Raw genomic sequence first — 16014 nt, 5'->3', positions numbered from 1 at the left:
TCGGCGGGGCCCGGGCGGGGCGGGGCGGGGGCGGGGCCGCAGCGGCACCGCCCCCTCCCACCGGCGTCGGGCCCGCCCGCCCCGGGTCGGCGGCTCCCCCTAGCGGCTGGGGCGGCGACTGCAGCCAGAGGGGGGAATGGGGCAGGGGCATAACCTGGACCCCGGCCCTTCGCCGGGGCTGCTCGCCGGGGCTGCTCGTCCGGACTTGCCTGGGGTCGGAGGGCAGAGCTTGAGGCCAGAGTGGTTGTTAGGGTGCAGCCAGAGGGTGTGGGTGTATAGGGAGCTGCTAAAGACTGGGAGGGGGTCAGCCGGCTTAGGTTTCCGAGGGACGGGGCTAGGGTACTATCGAGGGCCAGGCATGGGCGGGGTGGGGGGGGCGCAGAGCCTTGCCCCCACCACACTCCAGCAGCACTTAACTGAGTGCAGGAAAAGCCACTCCCACCCCACCACCCCCGCCCTCACTTCCCCTCATCCCCCTCCTGCAGCAGCTCGGTCCCCCCTCCCGGGGAGCACTTAGCCAGCTAATGGGCCTCCTGCCGGCAGGCACCCCTCCCCCGTCCCTAGCCTGGGGAGGCCGGGCGCCTGCTGCCTTCTTTAAGGACCTAAGCATCCTGGTCTTCCAGTGTGAGCCCTAGAACAGCCCACTTCCTGTTCTGTAGACCCCCATGACTCAACCTGGGCCCTGTCCCTGTGGGGCTTCCTAATGAACCCTGCGAAGGAGACAACTGCTCGTTTGCCCAGAGGGTTCAGAAGCCTCGCGGGTGTCCATGGACAAGGGAGGGTTGAGGAGGGGCTCTGCGGTGCCTGGCCTACAGCAGGTGCCCTGAAATCCGTGCTCCAGGGATGGGAGGGGGGAAGGCGCATGGGCACTGGAATAGGTAGGGGCTGCAGCCCCTCCCGCAGGGCTTGGCTGGGGGGGGGGCTCCTGCCTGGGGGCCCCTGTGGGAGCCCCCCCAATACAGAGACACTAGCAGCAGTAGGTTTAAAGTAGAACTCATCCAGAGGGGCCAGCCAAGTCACCTAGAAACCCAGAAAGAGACTAGAGCTGGTTCTGGGGGAGGAGGGGTCAGCCAAGGAGGAGCGGGCCCTGCAGGCCCCCTGGCCCCAGGCTCTCAGGTTCCTAAGGGGAACCCAGCCTGGCGCCGGCCATCCTCAAAATCTCCACCTTGTTGGACACCAACTCTAACCTAAGGAATCTCCTTGCCTTTGGCAGAGATCCTGTGGGGTGGGATAAGTATTTCCCCTAGGGGCCAGGAGAGTTGAAGAGACTTGCCCAAGGTCACACAACTTTGCAGGAGGATTTTAGCCCTCTGACTTGAAGGCTGACTCATCCTGCCTCCACTCCTTGCCCTTGAGACAAAGAAAGGGGGACAGAATGTGTGATCCCCTAGTCCTCTCTCACAAGAACAGCAGAGCCATAAGCTCAAAGATCCAGAGAATACCAGGTCTCATTGGGCAGAACCATGTAGGGTGGTGAGGGCTGGTCTTTGCTCCCCCAGGCATGGGTTCAAGTCTACCAGCAGAACTTAGCCCTTCTGTGCCTCAGTCACCTTGTCCAGAAACTGGAGATTGTGGGAGCATGAAATAAACAAACGGGTACAAGATGCCCCCAGCTGCAGGCAGCTGGACCCCTGAGTGTGCGAGCAGACTGGGGGACATCAGGGAGGAAGAGGAAAGGGCACAGGTCAGCTCTGAAGCAGGGGGCCTGCTAGCCAGTGCTGGGGCTAGTTGGGGCCAAGCTGGGGCTCTAGACCTTGGACAGGGATGCCTCATAGATACACTGGGCAGCAGCTCCTTGGAAAACAGGATGGGAGCCTGTTTCCTGAGCCTGAGCCTCTCCCTCCCACCACCCCCCATCTCCACCCCATGTCCCCTGAGGCCAGGGTAGCCCCCATTAAAGGGCTCCTTCCTCCTCGGACACTTTCTTCCAGTCTTGGTAATGGTAATAGGGTTTCTCGGCAAGCAGTAATAATGGTGGAAAGAACGCAGCCTTTCCGCCTCTACTCTCGATTAAGGGATTAAGAGAGCGGGTCTTGGCCCACGGGACCCTCCCTCTCCAGGGCCTGTGCTTCCGGAGAGGTGCTGAAAGCAACCTTGGCAGCACTCTGGTGGAGAGGGGGCTGGAACCTCAGGTCGGGTGGGGCTGGGGAGGCCACAGTCTGAGGCTGGCAGGATGAGGAGCCGCGGCCGCCCCACACTCCAGTCCCAGGAGGGCTTAGGCAGGAGAGCAAGGGCTGGGATGTAGGCCCTCAGCACTGAGCTCTCGGGCCCCCAGACACCAGAGATTGGTAAAATCAGCCCCCCAGAAGAGGCTCAGAGCAGGTAAGTGACAGGTCCACGGCCTTGCAATGTGCTGGGCAGAGCGAGGATCTGAACCCAGTTCTTCCACTCCAGGGGGCTGTGCAGGACAGCCCAGCTTCCCACAAGGCTGCAAGCCAGCATGACCACCCTGTTCTCAGGGTGGGGTGGCCCTGGGAAGGGAGGGAGCAGGCACCAGAGCAGTGGGAATGGCATAGAAAATGGAGAGAGGGAGTTTCAGGAAGAGCATCTCCAGCTCCTCCCCACCCTGCCCAGAGAAACCCCAGGGGTGCCCCTCTTAACTATGAGCACCCCTAAGGCCTGAAGCAATGCTGTGGTTGAGAGTGCAGACCTGCTCTGGTGGGTGAGGTGGGGTGTGGTAGGGAATTTGGACTCCGGTAAATTGCTCTTCCCACAGGCCAGGCGGGGAGCCAGAGGCCAGGCCAGGGATGGGGCTCCTGGTGAAAAGAATGGGTCTTGCCTGATATGCAAGAGCAAGGGTCAGCCCTCCACAGGCTGCCCCAGGTGGGTGGACAGGAAGGTAAGGCCAGGAGAAGGGCTGGGGAGGGAGGAGGCATGAGCCTGCTCAACGGGCCCTGGGATGAGCCCTGAGAGCCTGCCCCCAACCCAGGCCCTGCAGCCCACTTTGCCGCTCCTGCAACACATACCATTCTCACCCTCTGCTTCGTCATCTCTTCTTCCCAGCGACAGGGTAAGCTCAAAGTTCTGGCTTCGAGTTTGACGGCAGCACCAGCTGTGTGACCCTGGGCCAGTCACAGCCTCTCTCTGAGCCCTTTCTACTGCAGTGGGCTTCTCTGACATCCAGAGAGACGGTGTCTTCGAGAGGCTGGGACAGAAACACTCACTGGCCCTCAGATGCTGAGAATCAGCCTGGGTCTGGGGAGGGCGAGCCTGCCGTCCATGGAAGCATCTCAGAGGGGCTGAGTTCACAAGCTCAGTTCACAAGCTGACCTCTGTGGTCCTGTCTTTGATCCTTCCACGTATTTTCTCACTGAATCTCGGCCACAGGCTTCTGAGGAAATGCCAGGCACAGAGAAAGCCATTCATTCTTTCATCCAGTCACGTGTTCAGCCAACAGTTACAAGTCTGACACCCGCGGCGCTGGGAGTTCTGCAAGAATCGGGTCATCTGCTCCATACACGGGGGTCTGAAGGCCAGCCGGTCACTCCACGTTGGGCACCCGCAGTAAACAAGGGCCACGCAGCTCTTGGCCCCACGGAGCACATAGTCTAGAAGTGGGAGACAGAGATGCCATGAAGGAGAGAGACCATGCAGAGATAGGGGTGATCTCTCGCGGGTTGCGGAAATGACATGCACGTTCTGTCGGGAAAGGTGGGCCAGGTAAGGCGCCTGTGAGAGCTGAAGGACAGAGGTGCGGCAGGGCAACGATCTGTGGGAGAGCGAATGAGGTGGCCTCAAGCTGGAGCCAACTGTGTGAAACTGACCGGACGAAGGCTTTTTATGGGTCAGCTGTTATTATCATTTTTATTATCGGGGATACCGTCCTCCCCATTTCCCGGCTCTTTACTCCTGAGTTAACTCTTTGTACACACAGAGGTTGCGGGGAGGGGGGTGCGGTGAGGAGCGGCTGGCCGCGCCCTGCGGAAGCCAGCCGAACGAGGGCGCCCCAAACAAGTCCTGCGCTTCCCCGCTCTGGCCCCGCTGAGGGGGAGGGGCGGCCAGACCCGGCCAGACTCCGGGAACTACATTTCCCATAATTCCGTTTCCGCCGCCATCTTGGCCGGTGGGCGGTGGCAGCTTAGGGTCTAGCCCTCCAGGCCGTTCAGCCGGTTCCGCTCGCCCCTAACCTGGGCCTCCACCATGGGGGCTGCGTGTCCTCGCCCAGTAGGGCCTCTGGGGACCTGCGCAGCTCCTGTCCACTTTCTCCGCCCCTCCACCCTTAGGAACCTGGTCCACGTGTCGGTCTACGGCGGAGGAGGCTGCTTGCCCTCCTCTGGCCAAGCAAGGACCGGAGGATCCAGACCGTGGGGGCTCCCACGTCTCCTCTCCAGACCCCCGCCCTGCACATACTGCCCACACCCCTCCATTACCAGATGACCCCTCTTTTTGCGTCAGTAAGGACAGAACACTAGGATCCCGGCAGGAGCCCAAATCCCCGTACCGGGCGCCTAAGACGCCAGGATTGAGGCGGGAAGGTTAAAAAGGATTATCAAACAGCCAGGCCCAAACCCCTGACGGCTAGACCCTCCCCTATACCCTTCCCGGGGGCGGGTGGGAGTGAGGGACCTGCAGAGGGACTGGCCCTTTAAGGGGGTGTGGTCGGGGGGCGGGGGAAGCAAGCGAGACAGAGAAAGCGGCTTCGGCGGCGGCGGCAGCGGCGGCGGCTCGGGCGGCGGCCGCGGGGGACAAAGGGCGGGCGGATCGGCAGGGTGGGGGCGGGGCGCGGCCAGGCCAGGCCCGGGGGCTCCGCATGCTGCAGCTGCCCCCGGGCGCCCCTGCCGCCGCCCTCGCCGCCGAGCCGCGCGGAGCCGAGCCCGCAAGCTAACCCGAGCCAGCGGCCCGGAGCCAGCCGGCGGGCGTCCCGGAGGCGGCGGCGCAGGGAGGGGCCCGACGCGCGCACGTGGCCCCGGCGGCCGCCATGGCGGACAGCGGCCCCGCGGGGGGCGCGGCGTTGGCGGCCCCGGCCCCCGGACCAGGCAGTGGTGGCCCAGGGCCCCGCGTCTACTTCCAGAGCCCCCCTGGGGCTGCAGGCGAGGGCCCGGGCGGCGCGGACGACGAGGGCCCAGTGAGGCGCCAAGGGAAGGTCACGGTCAAGTACGACCGCAAGGAGCTACGGAAGCGCCTCAACCTGGAGGAGTGGATCCTGGAGCAGCTCACTCGCCTCTACGACTGCCAGGTGTGTACCCTACTCTGCGCTGACACCCTAAGATCGTTCCCTAGTCGGACTGCTTGGAACCCCACCTTTCGCCTGCCTGTCACCCGGAGTCAATGGGCGCTCCGCTTCCGCGCGCTCCCCTCCCTTTCTATACTCCCCGCCCCCAGTGTGTGCTCTTTCTTGTCTGACCTTAAGTCACTCCAGTCTTCTCCCTCGTGACTCTCTCATGTCCCTACTGTGGTCAAGCTTAGGGGTCTTCTAGAAGCCTCAAGGGATAGCCTGAGGCATGGGCAGGAGGCTAGCCTGGGCGGGCAGTGCAAGGAGACCTACCTGGTGCTTGCTAACCGTATCTGGTTAAAAGGCACGAGCCTGGTGGGATTGTACAGGGTCTGGGCTGTTCTAATGGGCCAGCCTGCCGCTCCATTTTGGTGTAGGAGCAAAATGGGTTCTGGTTCTCCACCCCATGACTCCTTCCTTGCTCAAACGGTGACTCAGGCCCCTGGGGGGCAGGGTGGAGGAGTGGTCTTGCCCTGTGCTGCTGCCTACCCTAGACCAGCCCTGGAATGCAGCTGGCTCAAGACTGGATAGAGGCTTCCTGGGGGGGAGGGTTGGCAGGCACCCCCCCCTCAGCAAAGCATAGGCTCTTTGTTTCCCCCTTAGCAGCCCTGGGTCCTTCCCACTGACCCCTCACCCTTTACTTCCTTCCCACTCCTGGGAAGCTGTGACAGGTGTTTGGGGGAAGGGTAGGGGCTGTGAGGAGTTGAGACAGCTGGCCCCACCTGTGCGCTGACTTGGGTGGGGGGCGGGAAGTTGGGGCAACACATCTGCAGGGTTCTCAGCCCAGGGTCCGCCAGCCCTAGCTGTCTGGCCCTGTCTGGCACCCACGGTGCCCAACTGGCAGGGACAGGAAGCTCCCCCCCCCTCCCCGTTGGGCATTTTGCCTTGGCACAGGCCTGATCTGTTTTCTTCCTCGGACAGCTGCCGCTGTCTACTGGGCGAAGAAGGCTGGCTCATCCCGCGGTCGGGCAGGGGCCCCAGCTAGAGCTCACACCCTCTCTCCCAACTCAGGCCCTTGTCTCTCCCTCCTCCCCCACCCCCACCCCAGGAGGAGGAGATCCCAGAGTTGGAGATTGATGTGGACGAACTCTTGGACATGGAGAGTGATGATACCCGGGCTGCCAGGGTCAAGGTGAGAGAGGGGCTAGGAGAGACAGCAGGACTGTAGGTAGGGAAGATCAGGGAGGAAAGGGCTGCCTGGAGGCACTGCCCCTTGGGTAAGCAAGTCTCTAGATTTAGGCCTTCTTTGGTTGTAGTCATTCAGCTCTGTGGTGGTGAGCCTTGGCTTCTGCCTCCGTCAAATGGGGCAAATGGTGCTTGCCCAGCTGTTGAATGGCTGTGACATCATCTGTGCCTTGGGAGTGGCCCCAGTCCCTTGGAAGTGGGTACAGGTGAACTTTAGGTCCCTGTGTCTTAGAACTCACAGCTGTACTTACCCCCTACCATGCCCTCCTAGGAGCTGCTGGTTGACTGTTACAAACCCACTGAGGTAAGTAAGTGGTTTCCCCGGAGGCTGGGGTGAGAGGTGCCTGGGTTTCGGTCATCATGCGGTCCGGTCTCCCTAATGCCCTCCCTTCTGTTCAGGCCTTCATCTCTGGCCTGCTGGACAAGATCCGGGGCATGCAGAAGCTGAGCACACCCCAGAAGAAATAAGGGTCCTTGACCCCGGTGAATGGTGGCTCCCACAGGACAATCGCTGCCCCCCGACCTCGTAGCAACAGCAATACCCGGGGGGGCCCTGCGGCCAGGCCTGGTGCCATGAGCAGGGCTCCTCGTGCCCCTGGCCCAGGGGCCTCTTCCCTGCCCCCTCAGTTTTCCATTTTTGGGGTTTTTTATTGTTATTAAACTGATGGGACTTTTTGTGTTTTTATATTGACTCTGCGGCGCGGCCCTTTAATAAAGCTAGGATATGCCTTTGGTGCAGCTCACAGGCTCAGCTGGTCTCTTTTAGGGGGGACACACTGCTCCATGACTGGACTGCTGCCAGCTCAGCGTCTTCCCAGGTGACCGCAGGCCTTCCTGAGGGCCATGTAGCCATGGTGATAGCCCAGTGCTGGCTCCCAGACCAAGAGCTGGAAGTGGCTGGGGAACTGGGGGAAGTGGTGTTGCTGTTGGCAGGCAAGAACACTCCTTTTCCTCTGGGCCAGGGGCCGCCCACCATGCCACCTAGGGCCTGGCCACTGTGATCCCCATGCCAGTGAGCCTACACCCAAGGCAAGAAGATGGTTCAGTGGTGCCAAGGGGGAAGGGGTACTGGCTGAAGCTGTGGGTTCTCAGTCTCTTGGGGCCCACAAATACACACAGGCTCACTTCACAGACTTTAAGGGTTTTGTTTTTTGTTTTTTGTATTTTTTTTTTTTAAACAGTCTGGTCCCTGATGGGGGCCTCTCCACTGCCCCTTCCCAGTTTTGCTACAATTCTGAGCGTCGCTCGATTTTGAGTAGCTCCACCTCGAACACGAGGGTTGCGCCGCCTGCAGGGGAGAAGAAGGGATAGAATGAGAATCAGGACCACAGGGAAACAAGATGGGTGCAGGACCCTGGGGGGCAGGGAGGTATATTACCTGGAATCTTTGGGGGAGCTCCCCGCTCTCCGTACCCTGTTAAAGATGCACAAAGAAACAGTGAGGTGTAGCCAGGCCAAGGGAGAGGTGTACTGCAGACACCCAGCCTGAAGCCAGGCCTCTGCCCATCTCAACAAGAAAGCCAGAAATGGAGAACGTGTAATGGAGACGGCAAGGGGCTACAAAAGGTCGGGTAGGGGGCAGAGAGCGGGTTCCAGAATCAAGTGTCCCAGGGGTCTTGCCCTGTTCTCACTGCTGGGCATGGTTAGACTTGGAAGAGGCATGTGCCATAATGAATGGATGGGGTGGAGATCAATGCAGAGGCTGAACCAGACTTCACCCTTCCCCAGACACACACCCTAAACTCCCCCATTCAGGCTCAGGAAGGGCCTCTTACCCAACTCTGATGGGATCACCAGCTTCCGTTTTTCTCCCTCACACATCCTGCAGGACAACACACGATCTGCACAGGGCAAGCACCCAGGTTCCCTGCCCCCCACCCCATCCCCGGGGCTTGCCTCCCACAGTCAACCTCATGGACCACACCCACAGCCCCCTGACTCACCCCAGCAGCCCCTGGTCCCAGCCCTTGATGACCTGGCCTGTGCCCAGGGAGAAGACAAAGGGCTGGTTCTGGGGCAGGCTGCTGTCAAATTCCGTCCCATCTTCCAGCTTCCCCTGTGGGACCATGGGAAGGCCAGTGAAGAGGAGGGTCCACTCTGAGATACCTCCCCACCCAGCTGCTCTCCCCAAGCTGGCTCCCCATTTCCCCGTTGGCAGCCATAGCCCTAGAAGGGGACAGAGCCTTGGGTGGGCAGCTCATAGGACACTCACTGCTTGCTGGTGCCAACCTGGGGATCAGGCAGTGAACAGCAGGGGAGAACTATGGAAACTACGTAAAAGGGAAAGGGGACTTGCCCAAGGTCACCCACCTTGTAGGCTGAGGGATCTGGCTTCCAAGTCTTCTCAGGCCCCCAGAAGCCCCACCCACGCCAAATGACCCACTCCCTCACCCACCGTGTAGTGCATGTGCAGGACGTCCCCCTTGCGCGATTTGATGGGACAGTGGTCCACCCGCTTCTTGACCCCGATCTGCAGCTTCCGTTTGCCCTCCGCCCCCGCAGCAGTGGCCAGGGCGCTCAGGCAGATGGACAGTACTGTCAGGACCCAGCTCAGCTTCATGTCTCTGCGGGGACAGACCCCGACCGACCGACCAACCGACCGGAGGGTAGGGCGGGGAAGGCATGGAATAGGGGCAGGTTCCAGAAGAATTCCACCCCCACCGTAACTTGCCTGCCCCTGGGGATCCCCTTGTCCCGTGTCACCACCCCATCCCCCGGGCTTCACGGCCACACTTACCAGTCCAGTGAGAAGGGGGCTTGCCCGAGGACCCCAGCAGCGGGGGGAGGGGGTCAGGGGAGGCCACAGCAGCCAGGGCCCCGCCCCTTTGCTCACCCCCAGCCCTTCCTTCCCTCCCGGTCCCCAGCTCCACTCTTCAGTTCCCACCCGTACCTTTACGCAAAGTCCAGACCCTATCTGGCTGTCCAGCAGTTGCCTCGACAGGGCGACCCCATTCACGCCACACCCAGTTGCCCCCCGCCCAGCACACCCACACTTCTGCGGCCGCTGCAGGGGGCCTGCCCCGAGGGACCCACACATCGCCGCTGGATGGCTCCGGGGAGCCCCGATCCTCCGGAGGAACCCCCCAGGCCGGGCCTGTGCCTCCGCCAGGGGCGCCGCCCCAGCTCTGAGCCCTCGGGGGCCTGCGGGGTACCCAGACTGGTCCCGTGTCGGGTGGCCGCCGAGCCCGCTCCACCCACACCACCTCTCCAGGGGGAGTTCTCGGCCTACCGCGTCCCCAGGCCCGGCCCCCACGGAGGCCGCCCCCGCGTGGACGCCCCGGGCCATTACCTGGGCCTACCCCTTCGCTTGACTCCTTGACCCCACCCTTTAGAGGACGTAGTTCCGCCCCCTGCTCTGGAGCCCCACCCTCGACAGAACCAGACCCCTTTTCCTGAACGGTAGCCACGCCACTCACCGGCTGAAGGCCCGCCCCCAGCGCCTGAGCTCCGTCCCTTTCGGTCTCTATACCCGAGGCTCCACCTTCCGCCTGTTCCAGCTCCTCCTCCAAAGACCAGGCTCCGCCCCCCACCGATCCTAGCTCCGCCCCCAGCCCCGGAGTTCCGCCTTCTACAGGAACGAGATCAGAGGTTCCACCCGTCTCAGTTCCACGTCCCGCCCCGACACCCGGGGCTCCGCCCCGTGCGGCGTGAGAACCCTCCCCCTGCGGCATCCCCAGACAGCTCCGACCCCAACTCCCAATTTCCTCCTAACCTATCCCTCGTTGATGCTCGGAGCCCCGGCCCGCTCCTGCCCGACCTGATCCAGCCTGCCCCCTTGCACCCCGGCTCCCCCCAGCCCGGGCTGTGGCCCCCGCTCACCTCCTCGCCGCGCCCCCGGAGTCAACCCCAGTCGTGCTGCTGCCTCTGCGCAGGCGCGTCATCGTCGCTACCCGGCCCGGCCACGCCGCCCGCCCTCATTGGACTGTGCGAAACCCGCTGCCACACGCCCGGTGGGGCGGCCTTTCCCCCAGCCCCGCCCTCGCGCCAACACGTGATGACGCGCTGCTTCCGGTAGCTGGGTAGTCGGTAAGGTTAGGTGAAAGTTACTTCCTAAAGTGCCTTCGGCACTTCCGGTCGAGGTGAAATTGAGGTCAGGCGGACGGGGCTTCCCGGAGGGGGTCTTGAGACGCCATTTTATTCATTCCCAGGTTCTCCCAAGCGTTCCGGTTTGTCCCTGGGCCACTTCGTGATCCCCAATCTCCAGTTCGTTGCAGTGGAAGGAGCCTGGGGTTCAGACTTGGGTTTGAATTTGCGATCTGCCGTTGACTGGCAATGTGACCTTGAGCGAGTTCCTGGGCCTGGTAGGATCTGGAGTCTCTGTACCCCGGGCTTGGCAGCACCCACCTGACAGGGCCACTGTGGGATTGCGGCCATGAGGGGATCCACCAGGCCCTGGCCAGCGGCTAATGCTCTCCCTTTGCTCCGCGCTGGCCTCCAGACCTGCCTCTGCCTGCCACGCACTGACTGGAGTCACGATGGCAGTGGTCTGGTTGGGCCGGTTCCCCCAACCAGACTGGTATTTTCAGGTGGCCCAGCACCCAGCAATGCGCGGTCAACATCTCTCAGTTGAAGTAATGAACGTGTAGTTGGGAGGCAATGAAACCTAAACCAGCTGTTAGAGGCAACTAGCTGGAGGTCACACCTCGGGTCGATCAGCCTCTCTGATCCTGTTCGTCAATTAAAAAAGGAAGCTAATCAGCGGCGCCAACCTTAGAATTGAGGACTAAGGGAGGGGGCACATATGAAGCACTGTGTGTGTCCAGCACTGAGTGGGCTGGGAGGGAGCCGCTCTTGGGTCTCCAGCCTTCATCTGTCCCACTTCCGTTGAGCTATGGCATTTTCAGTGACAGCATAGCTGAGAAAAATGATTTGAAATTGGTAGTCACAGGAATTGTCTCTTCTGGTTGAACCCCACTCCTGCCTTGGGCCCAATAAGATCACTACCATGCCCTCCAATCTCACACCTCAGAGAAGCTCTCCATTAGGGTAACCACTTAGGATTAACCTCTGCCCCTGAATGTCCTCTCTCAGCAAGGCAAAGCACTGGGTCCCCAAGGTTGGCCTTTGGTTCCCCGCACCGCCCCACCCCCCACCCTGAGCTCCACCCCAGGAACACTAGAGGCTGCAGGAAGAGGGCCAGGCACTGAGCTTAGGCTGGGTCAGACAAAAGTCAGGAGAGTCCCAAGCAGGGGCTGGTGAGGGGAGCCCAAGGGGAAGGGAGGCGAAGGTGGAGAAAACCATGTGGTTGGGGTTGAGGGGATCTATCTCCCAAACCGAGCCCACTAGCCACAGCCCTTTGGTACTTCCCTTTCAGGGAGGTGGGGACAGGGCAGTGCGTGGCTTCAGAGTTAAGCTAGAGGAAGTAGGTTACATATAGAGAGTCCTGCCCAGCAGAGAGGATGGGTTTTTCTCTTAAGGGAAGACATACTCAGACTTTCCTGGAGCCCAAGGACAGGGGCCAGAGCACTCATCCATTCCCTCCAAGTGCACATGTGGAAGCTTAGGCTCGAGAGGGGATAGTGACAACCAAGATCATTTCGCAGATCTGGGTCCCACGTCAAGCTCACGGGCCACAGTAGGCCGTCTCCTTCCAGAAAGGAGCCTCTGTGTTGAGCAGGAGGGACAGGGCCCGAATGGGACAAGAGACTACAAAGAATACAAATTTCTGGCTCTGTGACCTGGTGAGGGACTTCAGGCCTTGCTTCCTCCATCACACAAGGGAGTCAGACCAGCTCTGGCTCCAGGAGGCGGTGTGACGCCAAATGCCTGAATCCCCCAGCCAGGACAGTGACAAACTGGGACACAGGCAGGGATAGCTCCTTCCATCTCTTTTATCAGGCTTGGGGGTCACAGTTCTCACACCGAAGCCCAATTCCCAGTATGTGCGGAGGATCGGTGTCTTCTCAGGGAGGGGACGGAGCCAGCTGTTAAGATGCTCACTCGTACATGGTGGTCGCACACTGAGACGGGACCCCTTCTCTCTCGAGTTAGTCCGGGACCCCTGGTGCTGCCTGCACCTCTCCTTGCCCAGCTGTCCACCCTGTTGGATGGCAGCCTTGGAGAGACCTGGGACAGCTGGGAAGTCCTCTGAGAAGCCCAGGGCCTGGAGCAGCTTCTGCCCACATGGAGATCTTGCGACTGGGCTCTTCTCAACATACTGCCCTCTTGTCCCCCTCTGGGAGGGGGGGTGGCTGGTGAGGGCAAGTGGCTGAGTCTGAAAAGCAACGTGTCACCTTCGCAGCTTTCGGCACCTGAGGGAGGGAGGAAGGGGTCTGTTCGCGCAGGCACGGCTCGGCCCCTGCTTCTCTGCATTCACCCCTTTGTTACCTTCTGTGAACCCCATTCTCTACCACTCCTGGGGAGCCCCAACTGGCCTGCCCACGTGATGCCACCCCATGGCCTCACTGTGGAAAGGAGGAGTGGCTGAGACGCACCTCAGACAAGGGTGGACAAGGATTCCACAGTGTCCTTTGGCCTCTCACAGAGACCCCAAGGTGGGACAGATGTCTCCCACGGAGGCTTTTAGGAGGGCCCAGAGCTTCACCAAGTGGAGAGCCATCTCTCTCGTCTTGACTGCAGACTGAGGTTACCTTCGGGGCCTCTCTGACCTCTGGGAGACCATGTCGGGTGCCCCCTGACCTCAACCTTTGACCTCTGCTGGCCTCCCATATCCTCAAGTCCGCCTCCCCCATGAGAACGTGAACTCTGTTTACACTGATTGCGGTGCCCGCGGATGCTTGGTAAATGTTTGTTCGGCACATTCAGCAGCTTCCCGTTCCCTGGAGGGCTCACCCCGCACCCGCTCCCGGGGCCCCGTAGCCTTCCCAAACAGATGCCACCCGTAGCTCCTCACCTGCAGGTGTCTGGGTTGAGCTCTAGGCCCCGCCCTTGGCAACGGAGGAAGCTGCGGCGTCGGCAGCGACAGCGGCAGGTCCTGGGGTCAGGGCGCTGGCGGCGCTGGGTGCAGCGTGGGCAGTGGGGCCTGGGGCTGGAGTGGGATGGGTGATGTCAGCTGGGGAGGGTGCTCCGGGGGCAGAGTCCCAGCCCGGAATGGAGCGGGGCTGGGGGCGGTGGTGGGGAGTGGAAGCCCTAGGAGGAGAAGCAATGTGTCTGGGGTGGGCAAGAAAAGTCTTCCCAGGAGCTGGCGCTGGGCCAGAGCACACAGACTTGGGGAGCAGAGGAAAAGGGGGTGGGGGGGACACAGTGGGAGGAGAAAGAAGGGACAGGACTGCAGCTTCCTGACACACTCACACCCCTACCCACCCACACATTTCATCCTGGCTGCTGGGCCTGGGCTCCCCACCCAGTGAGAGCCCAAGAGACTCACCTGTCTGGCTTCAGAGCACTCTCTCTCTTTTTTGGTCTGAAAAGTAAGAGGGACAGACAGCGACGAGGAGGAGGAAGAGGATCAGAAAAGCCAAGCCTCCTACTCTTTTACCCCAGATCCCAGGCCTACCCCGGTCGGAGTCCTGGTAATCTGGTCCCCACTGTGGAGTACCACCATGTGCGCCACCACACCCCCCCAACCCCGGGAACCCGGTCTCTGAGCTCAGAAGAGGGGCCTGGCTGGCACCTGCATTCACATTGGCTGTGTTCTTCCAGGGACATCTCACCCAGCTGACTGCTCGGGTAACGGATCATGAGGATCTGTGTTCCAGAGATGGAGGAGAAGACAGTGTGAGAGACAATGAGAGAGAGAGAGAGAGAGACAGGGGAAGGGACTGCTCCACGGGCTGGAGAGAGAGGAGCTCGCCCACCAGCCGCGGCTCTGGCCATTGCCCCCCCACCCTGTACCAACCCAGCCCCCCCCACTGTTGCGCCACCACCCCCAGCACCAGACTCCACCCCCTGCTGGGCATACTGCACTGGCCCCAGCACCTGCATTCGGACTTGGTGCTGCCCAGTGGGCACGCACTCCAGGCCGTCGTCAGGGCAGCAGCCACCGCAGCGCTGCACGGTCACACAGCTGGGCACCAGTTGCTTGGCCACAGTGCCCATGAGCTCCACGGTCAGGGGCACCACCACCTCCCGCGGCTGGCAGGTGGCACGGGTATACACATCTATCCAGGACACCACTGGGGGCAGATGCGCAAGGGTTAAGACCCCGCTGGGGTTCCTGCAGCTCCTCCCTGGTTCCTGTCCCCCCCCCCACCCCCGGCAGCTGTTCTCCCTAATTCCTGTGTCACAGCCCCCCTCCACTGGCCCTCTCTCTGCCTTCACAACCTTCTCCTGCCCAGGAACCTAGGAACCCCACCGCTTCCACTTTCTCTTATGGGCAGAAGAAGAGTTTGTGTCTTGGAGAGTGGCTGGGATCACACAACGTGATGGACAGACCTCCTCAGTGCAGCAGTTACTGTTTCTTTCTTTCTTTCTTTAGTAAGATTTTATTTATTTGACAGACAGAGATCCCAAGTAGGCAAAGAGGCAGGCAGAGAGAGAGAGAGGAGGAAGCAGGCTTCCCGCTAAGCAGACAGCCTGACGTGGGGCTCAATACCAGGACCCTGGGATCACGACCTGAGCAGAAGGCAGAGGCTTTAACCCACTGAGCCACCCAGGCACCTCAGAGTTACTGTTTCTATTACCTTTCTTCTGGTGGCTGAGGGCATCAGGCTGGGACACAGGGCCCTGTAGGAGAGAAGGGACCTGGACCCAAGGTGCACTCAAGGAAGGGCTGGCCCTGTGGCTGTCCCCAGGGCTCTGCCCTTGCCATCAAAAGGCTTTAACTGCTCTGTGACATTTTTCCAGGATGCTCTGCTTTTGGGGTCACTCTAGCTTAACCTGTCCTCTCCTGGCCACCTGAGACCCTCCACAGCCAGGCTAGGACAGTGGTGGCGGCAGCGGTGCCATCCAATCTCCAAGCCTGGTGGCCCCACTGATTCGGAGGCGGCAGGTCCGAAGGGGGCACAGTGGGCACCCAACCAAGTCCTAAGGGTACCGAGCGGCTCCGCCCCCGGTGGAGCCCAGGGGATGGGGTGGGGCAGGGGAGTGGCCCGGGATTGGGTTGGCGGGCCCGCGGCTCGGCGGGCCTGCGGGGAGAGATTCTTCCCGGGGGATGCCCTGGTCGGATCCCCGCCACGCCCCGGTCCGCAGCCCGACCCCGCGGGTCCCCCAGGCAGAGGCCGATCCGCGTCTCCCCATTTCCGCCAACCTTGAGAGAGGGCACGGCGGGCGGTTGGGATGTTGGGGACGCACGTACCTGGGCGGGGGCCAGCTGCAGGAGCGCAGCGAGCAGCAGGCGGCGGAGCAGAGGGCTCATGGTGCCCGCGGGGGCCGCGCGCCGGGGGCGCCCGCATCGCCCTAGCCCGGTGGCGCGGGGGGCGGCGGCAGCCAGAGCCCCATGGCGCGGGCCCGGGCGCGCCGGGCGGGGGCCGGGCGCGGGGGACCGCTCCTCCGCGGCCCCCTCCCGAGCCCTGAGCGCAGGCAGCGCAGCGCAGCGCCGCGGCGGCGGCCGGAGGAGCCGGGCGGGCGGGCGGCCGGTGGCGGCGGGCGGCGGCGGCGGGGACAGCGGGGACGGTGGGGGCGGCGGGGGGCCGGGCCCGGGCTGGCGGGCGGGCGGCTCATGTGACCCAGACACGCGCTCCCCACCGGGCCGCGGGGCGGGGGCGGGGCGGGGGCGG

At 62.2% G+C, this 16014-nt stretch overlaps 3 protein-coding genes across 9 annotated transcripts; 1 reads left to right on the top strand and 2 right to left on the bottom strand.

Moving 5' to 3' along the window:
- Positions 1 to 4692: 4692 nt before the first annotated feature.
- Positions 4693 to 7135, top strand: PPP1R14B (protein phosphatase 1 regulatory inhibitor subunit 14B). The gene is given in 6 exon segments (XM_032357176.1): positions 4693 to 4784; positions 4787 to 4893; positions 4895 to 5176; positions 6261 to 6344; positions 6669 to 6701; positions 6797 to 7135. Coding segments are annotated over 6 exon segments (609 nt in total). The 5' UTR covers positions 4693 to 4750; the 3' UTR covers positions 6866 to 7135.
- A 393-nt stretch (positions 7136 to 7528) lies between these two features.
- FKBP2 (FKBP prolyl isomerase 2) lies at positions 7529 to 10343 on the bottom strand. Of its 6 annotated transcripts, none has more exons than XM_032357177.1 (6): positions 10217 to 10343; positions 8793 to 8961; positions 8341 to 8453; positions 8173 to 8219; positions 7776 to 7811; positions 7529 to 7685 (listed from the first exon to the last, which is right to left on the bottom strand). In XM_032357177.1, exons 1-6 carry the CDS (start codon positions 10276 to 10278, stop codon positions 7624 to 7626), a joined length of 489 nt encoding a protein of 162 aa, XP_032213068.1. In that variant the 5' UTR covers positions 10279 to 10343; the 3' UTR covers positions 7529 to 7623. The 6 variants fall into 6 exon arrangements, with proteins under 6 accessions (XP_032213068.1, XP_032213070.1, XP_032213069.1 ...); XM_032357179.1 differs by lacking the exon at positions 10217 to 10343 and adding an exon at positions 9814 to 9921; XM_032357178.1 differs by lacking the exon at positions 10217 to 10343 and adding an exon at positions 9687 to 9770.
- Positions 10344 to 12214: 1871 nt separating this feature from the next.
- On the bottom strand, positions 12215 to 15870 carry VEGFB (vascular endothelial growth factor B). 2 transcript variants are annotated; one of them, XM_032357175.1, is made up of 7 exons: positions 15594 to 15870; positions 14980 to 15022; positions 14276 to 14472; positions 13971 to 14044; positions 13725 to 13760; positions 13251 to 13385; positions 12215 to 12648 (listed from the first exon to the last, which is right to left on the bottom strand). In XM_032357175.1, the coding sequence occupies exons 1-7, from the start codon at positions 15651 to 15653 to the stop codon at positions 12627 to 12629; spliced, it is 567 nt and encodes a 188-aa protein (XP_032213066.1). In that variant the 5' UTR covers positions 15654 to 15870; the 3' UTR covers positions 12215 to 12626. The 2 variants fall into 2 exon arrangements, with proteins under 2 accessions (XP_032213066.1, XP_032213065.1); XM_032357174.1 differs by having other exon boundaries at positions 13251 to 13486; positions 15594 to 15869.
- Positions 15871 to 16014: the final 144 nt, after the last annotated feature.

The sequence above is a fragment of the Mustela erminea genome, chromosome 9 (assembly GCF_009829155.1).
Source record: "Mustela erminea isolate mMusErm1 chromosome 9, mMusErm1.Pri, whole genome shotgun sequence".
NCBI lineage: Eukaryota > Metazoa > Chordata > Mammalia > Carnivora > Mustelidae > Mustela > Mustela erminea.
This window is presented reverse-complemented; position numbering and strand designations above follow the sequence as displayed.

What these genes read in the sequence shown, in the direction of transcription:
- FKBP2 (XM_032357182.1), bottom strand. Translation starts at nt 9,683, where the DNA reads ATGGCCCGGGGCGTCCACGCGGGGGCGGCCTCCGTGGGGGCCGGGCCT. An exon ending in CGAGAACTCCCCCTGGAGAG is followed by an intron (nt 8,962 to 9,600) that starts GTGGTGTGGGTG and finishes CTGTCCCCGCAG; the next exon opens with AGACATGAAGCTGAGCTGGG. An exon ending in AGCTCCCCCAAAGATTCCAG is followed by an intron (nt 7,686 to 7,775) that starts GTAATATACCTC and finishes TCTCCCCTGCAG; the next exon opens with GCGGCGCAACCCTCGTGTTC.
- VEGFB (XM_032357174.1), bottom strand. Translation starts at nt 15,653, where the DNA reads ATGAGCCCTCTGCTCCGCCGCCTGCTGCTCGCTGCGCTCCTGCAGCTG. An exon ending in AGCACCAAGTCCGAATGCAG is followed by an intron (nt 14,045 to 14,275) that starts GTGCTGGGGCCA and finishes TCTGGAACACAG; the next exon opens with ATCCTCATGATCCGTTACCC. An exon ending in AGTGCTCTGAAGCCAGACAG is followed by an intron (nt 13,487 to 13,724) that starts GTGAGTCTCTTG and finishes TTCTCCTCCTAG; the next exon opens with GGCTTCCACTCCCCACCACC.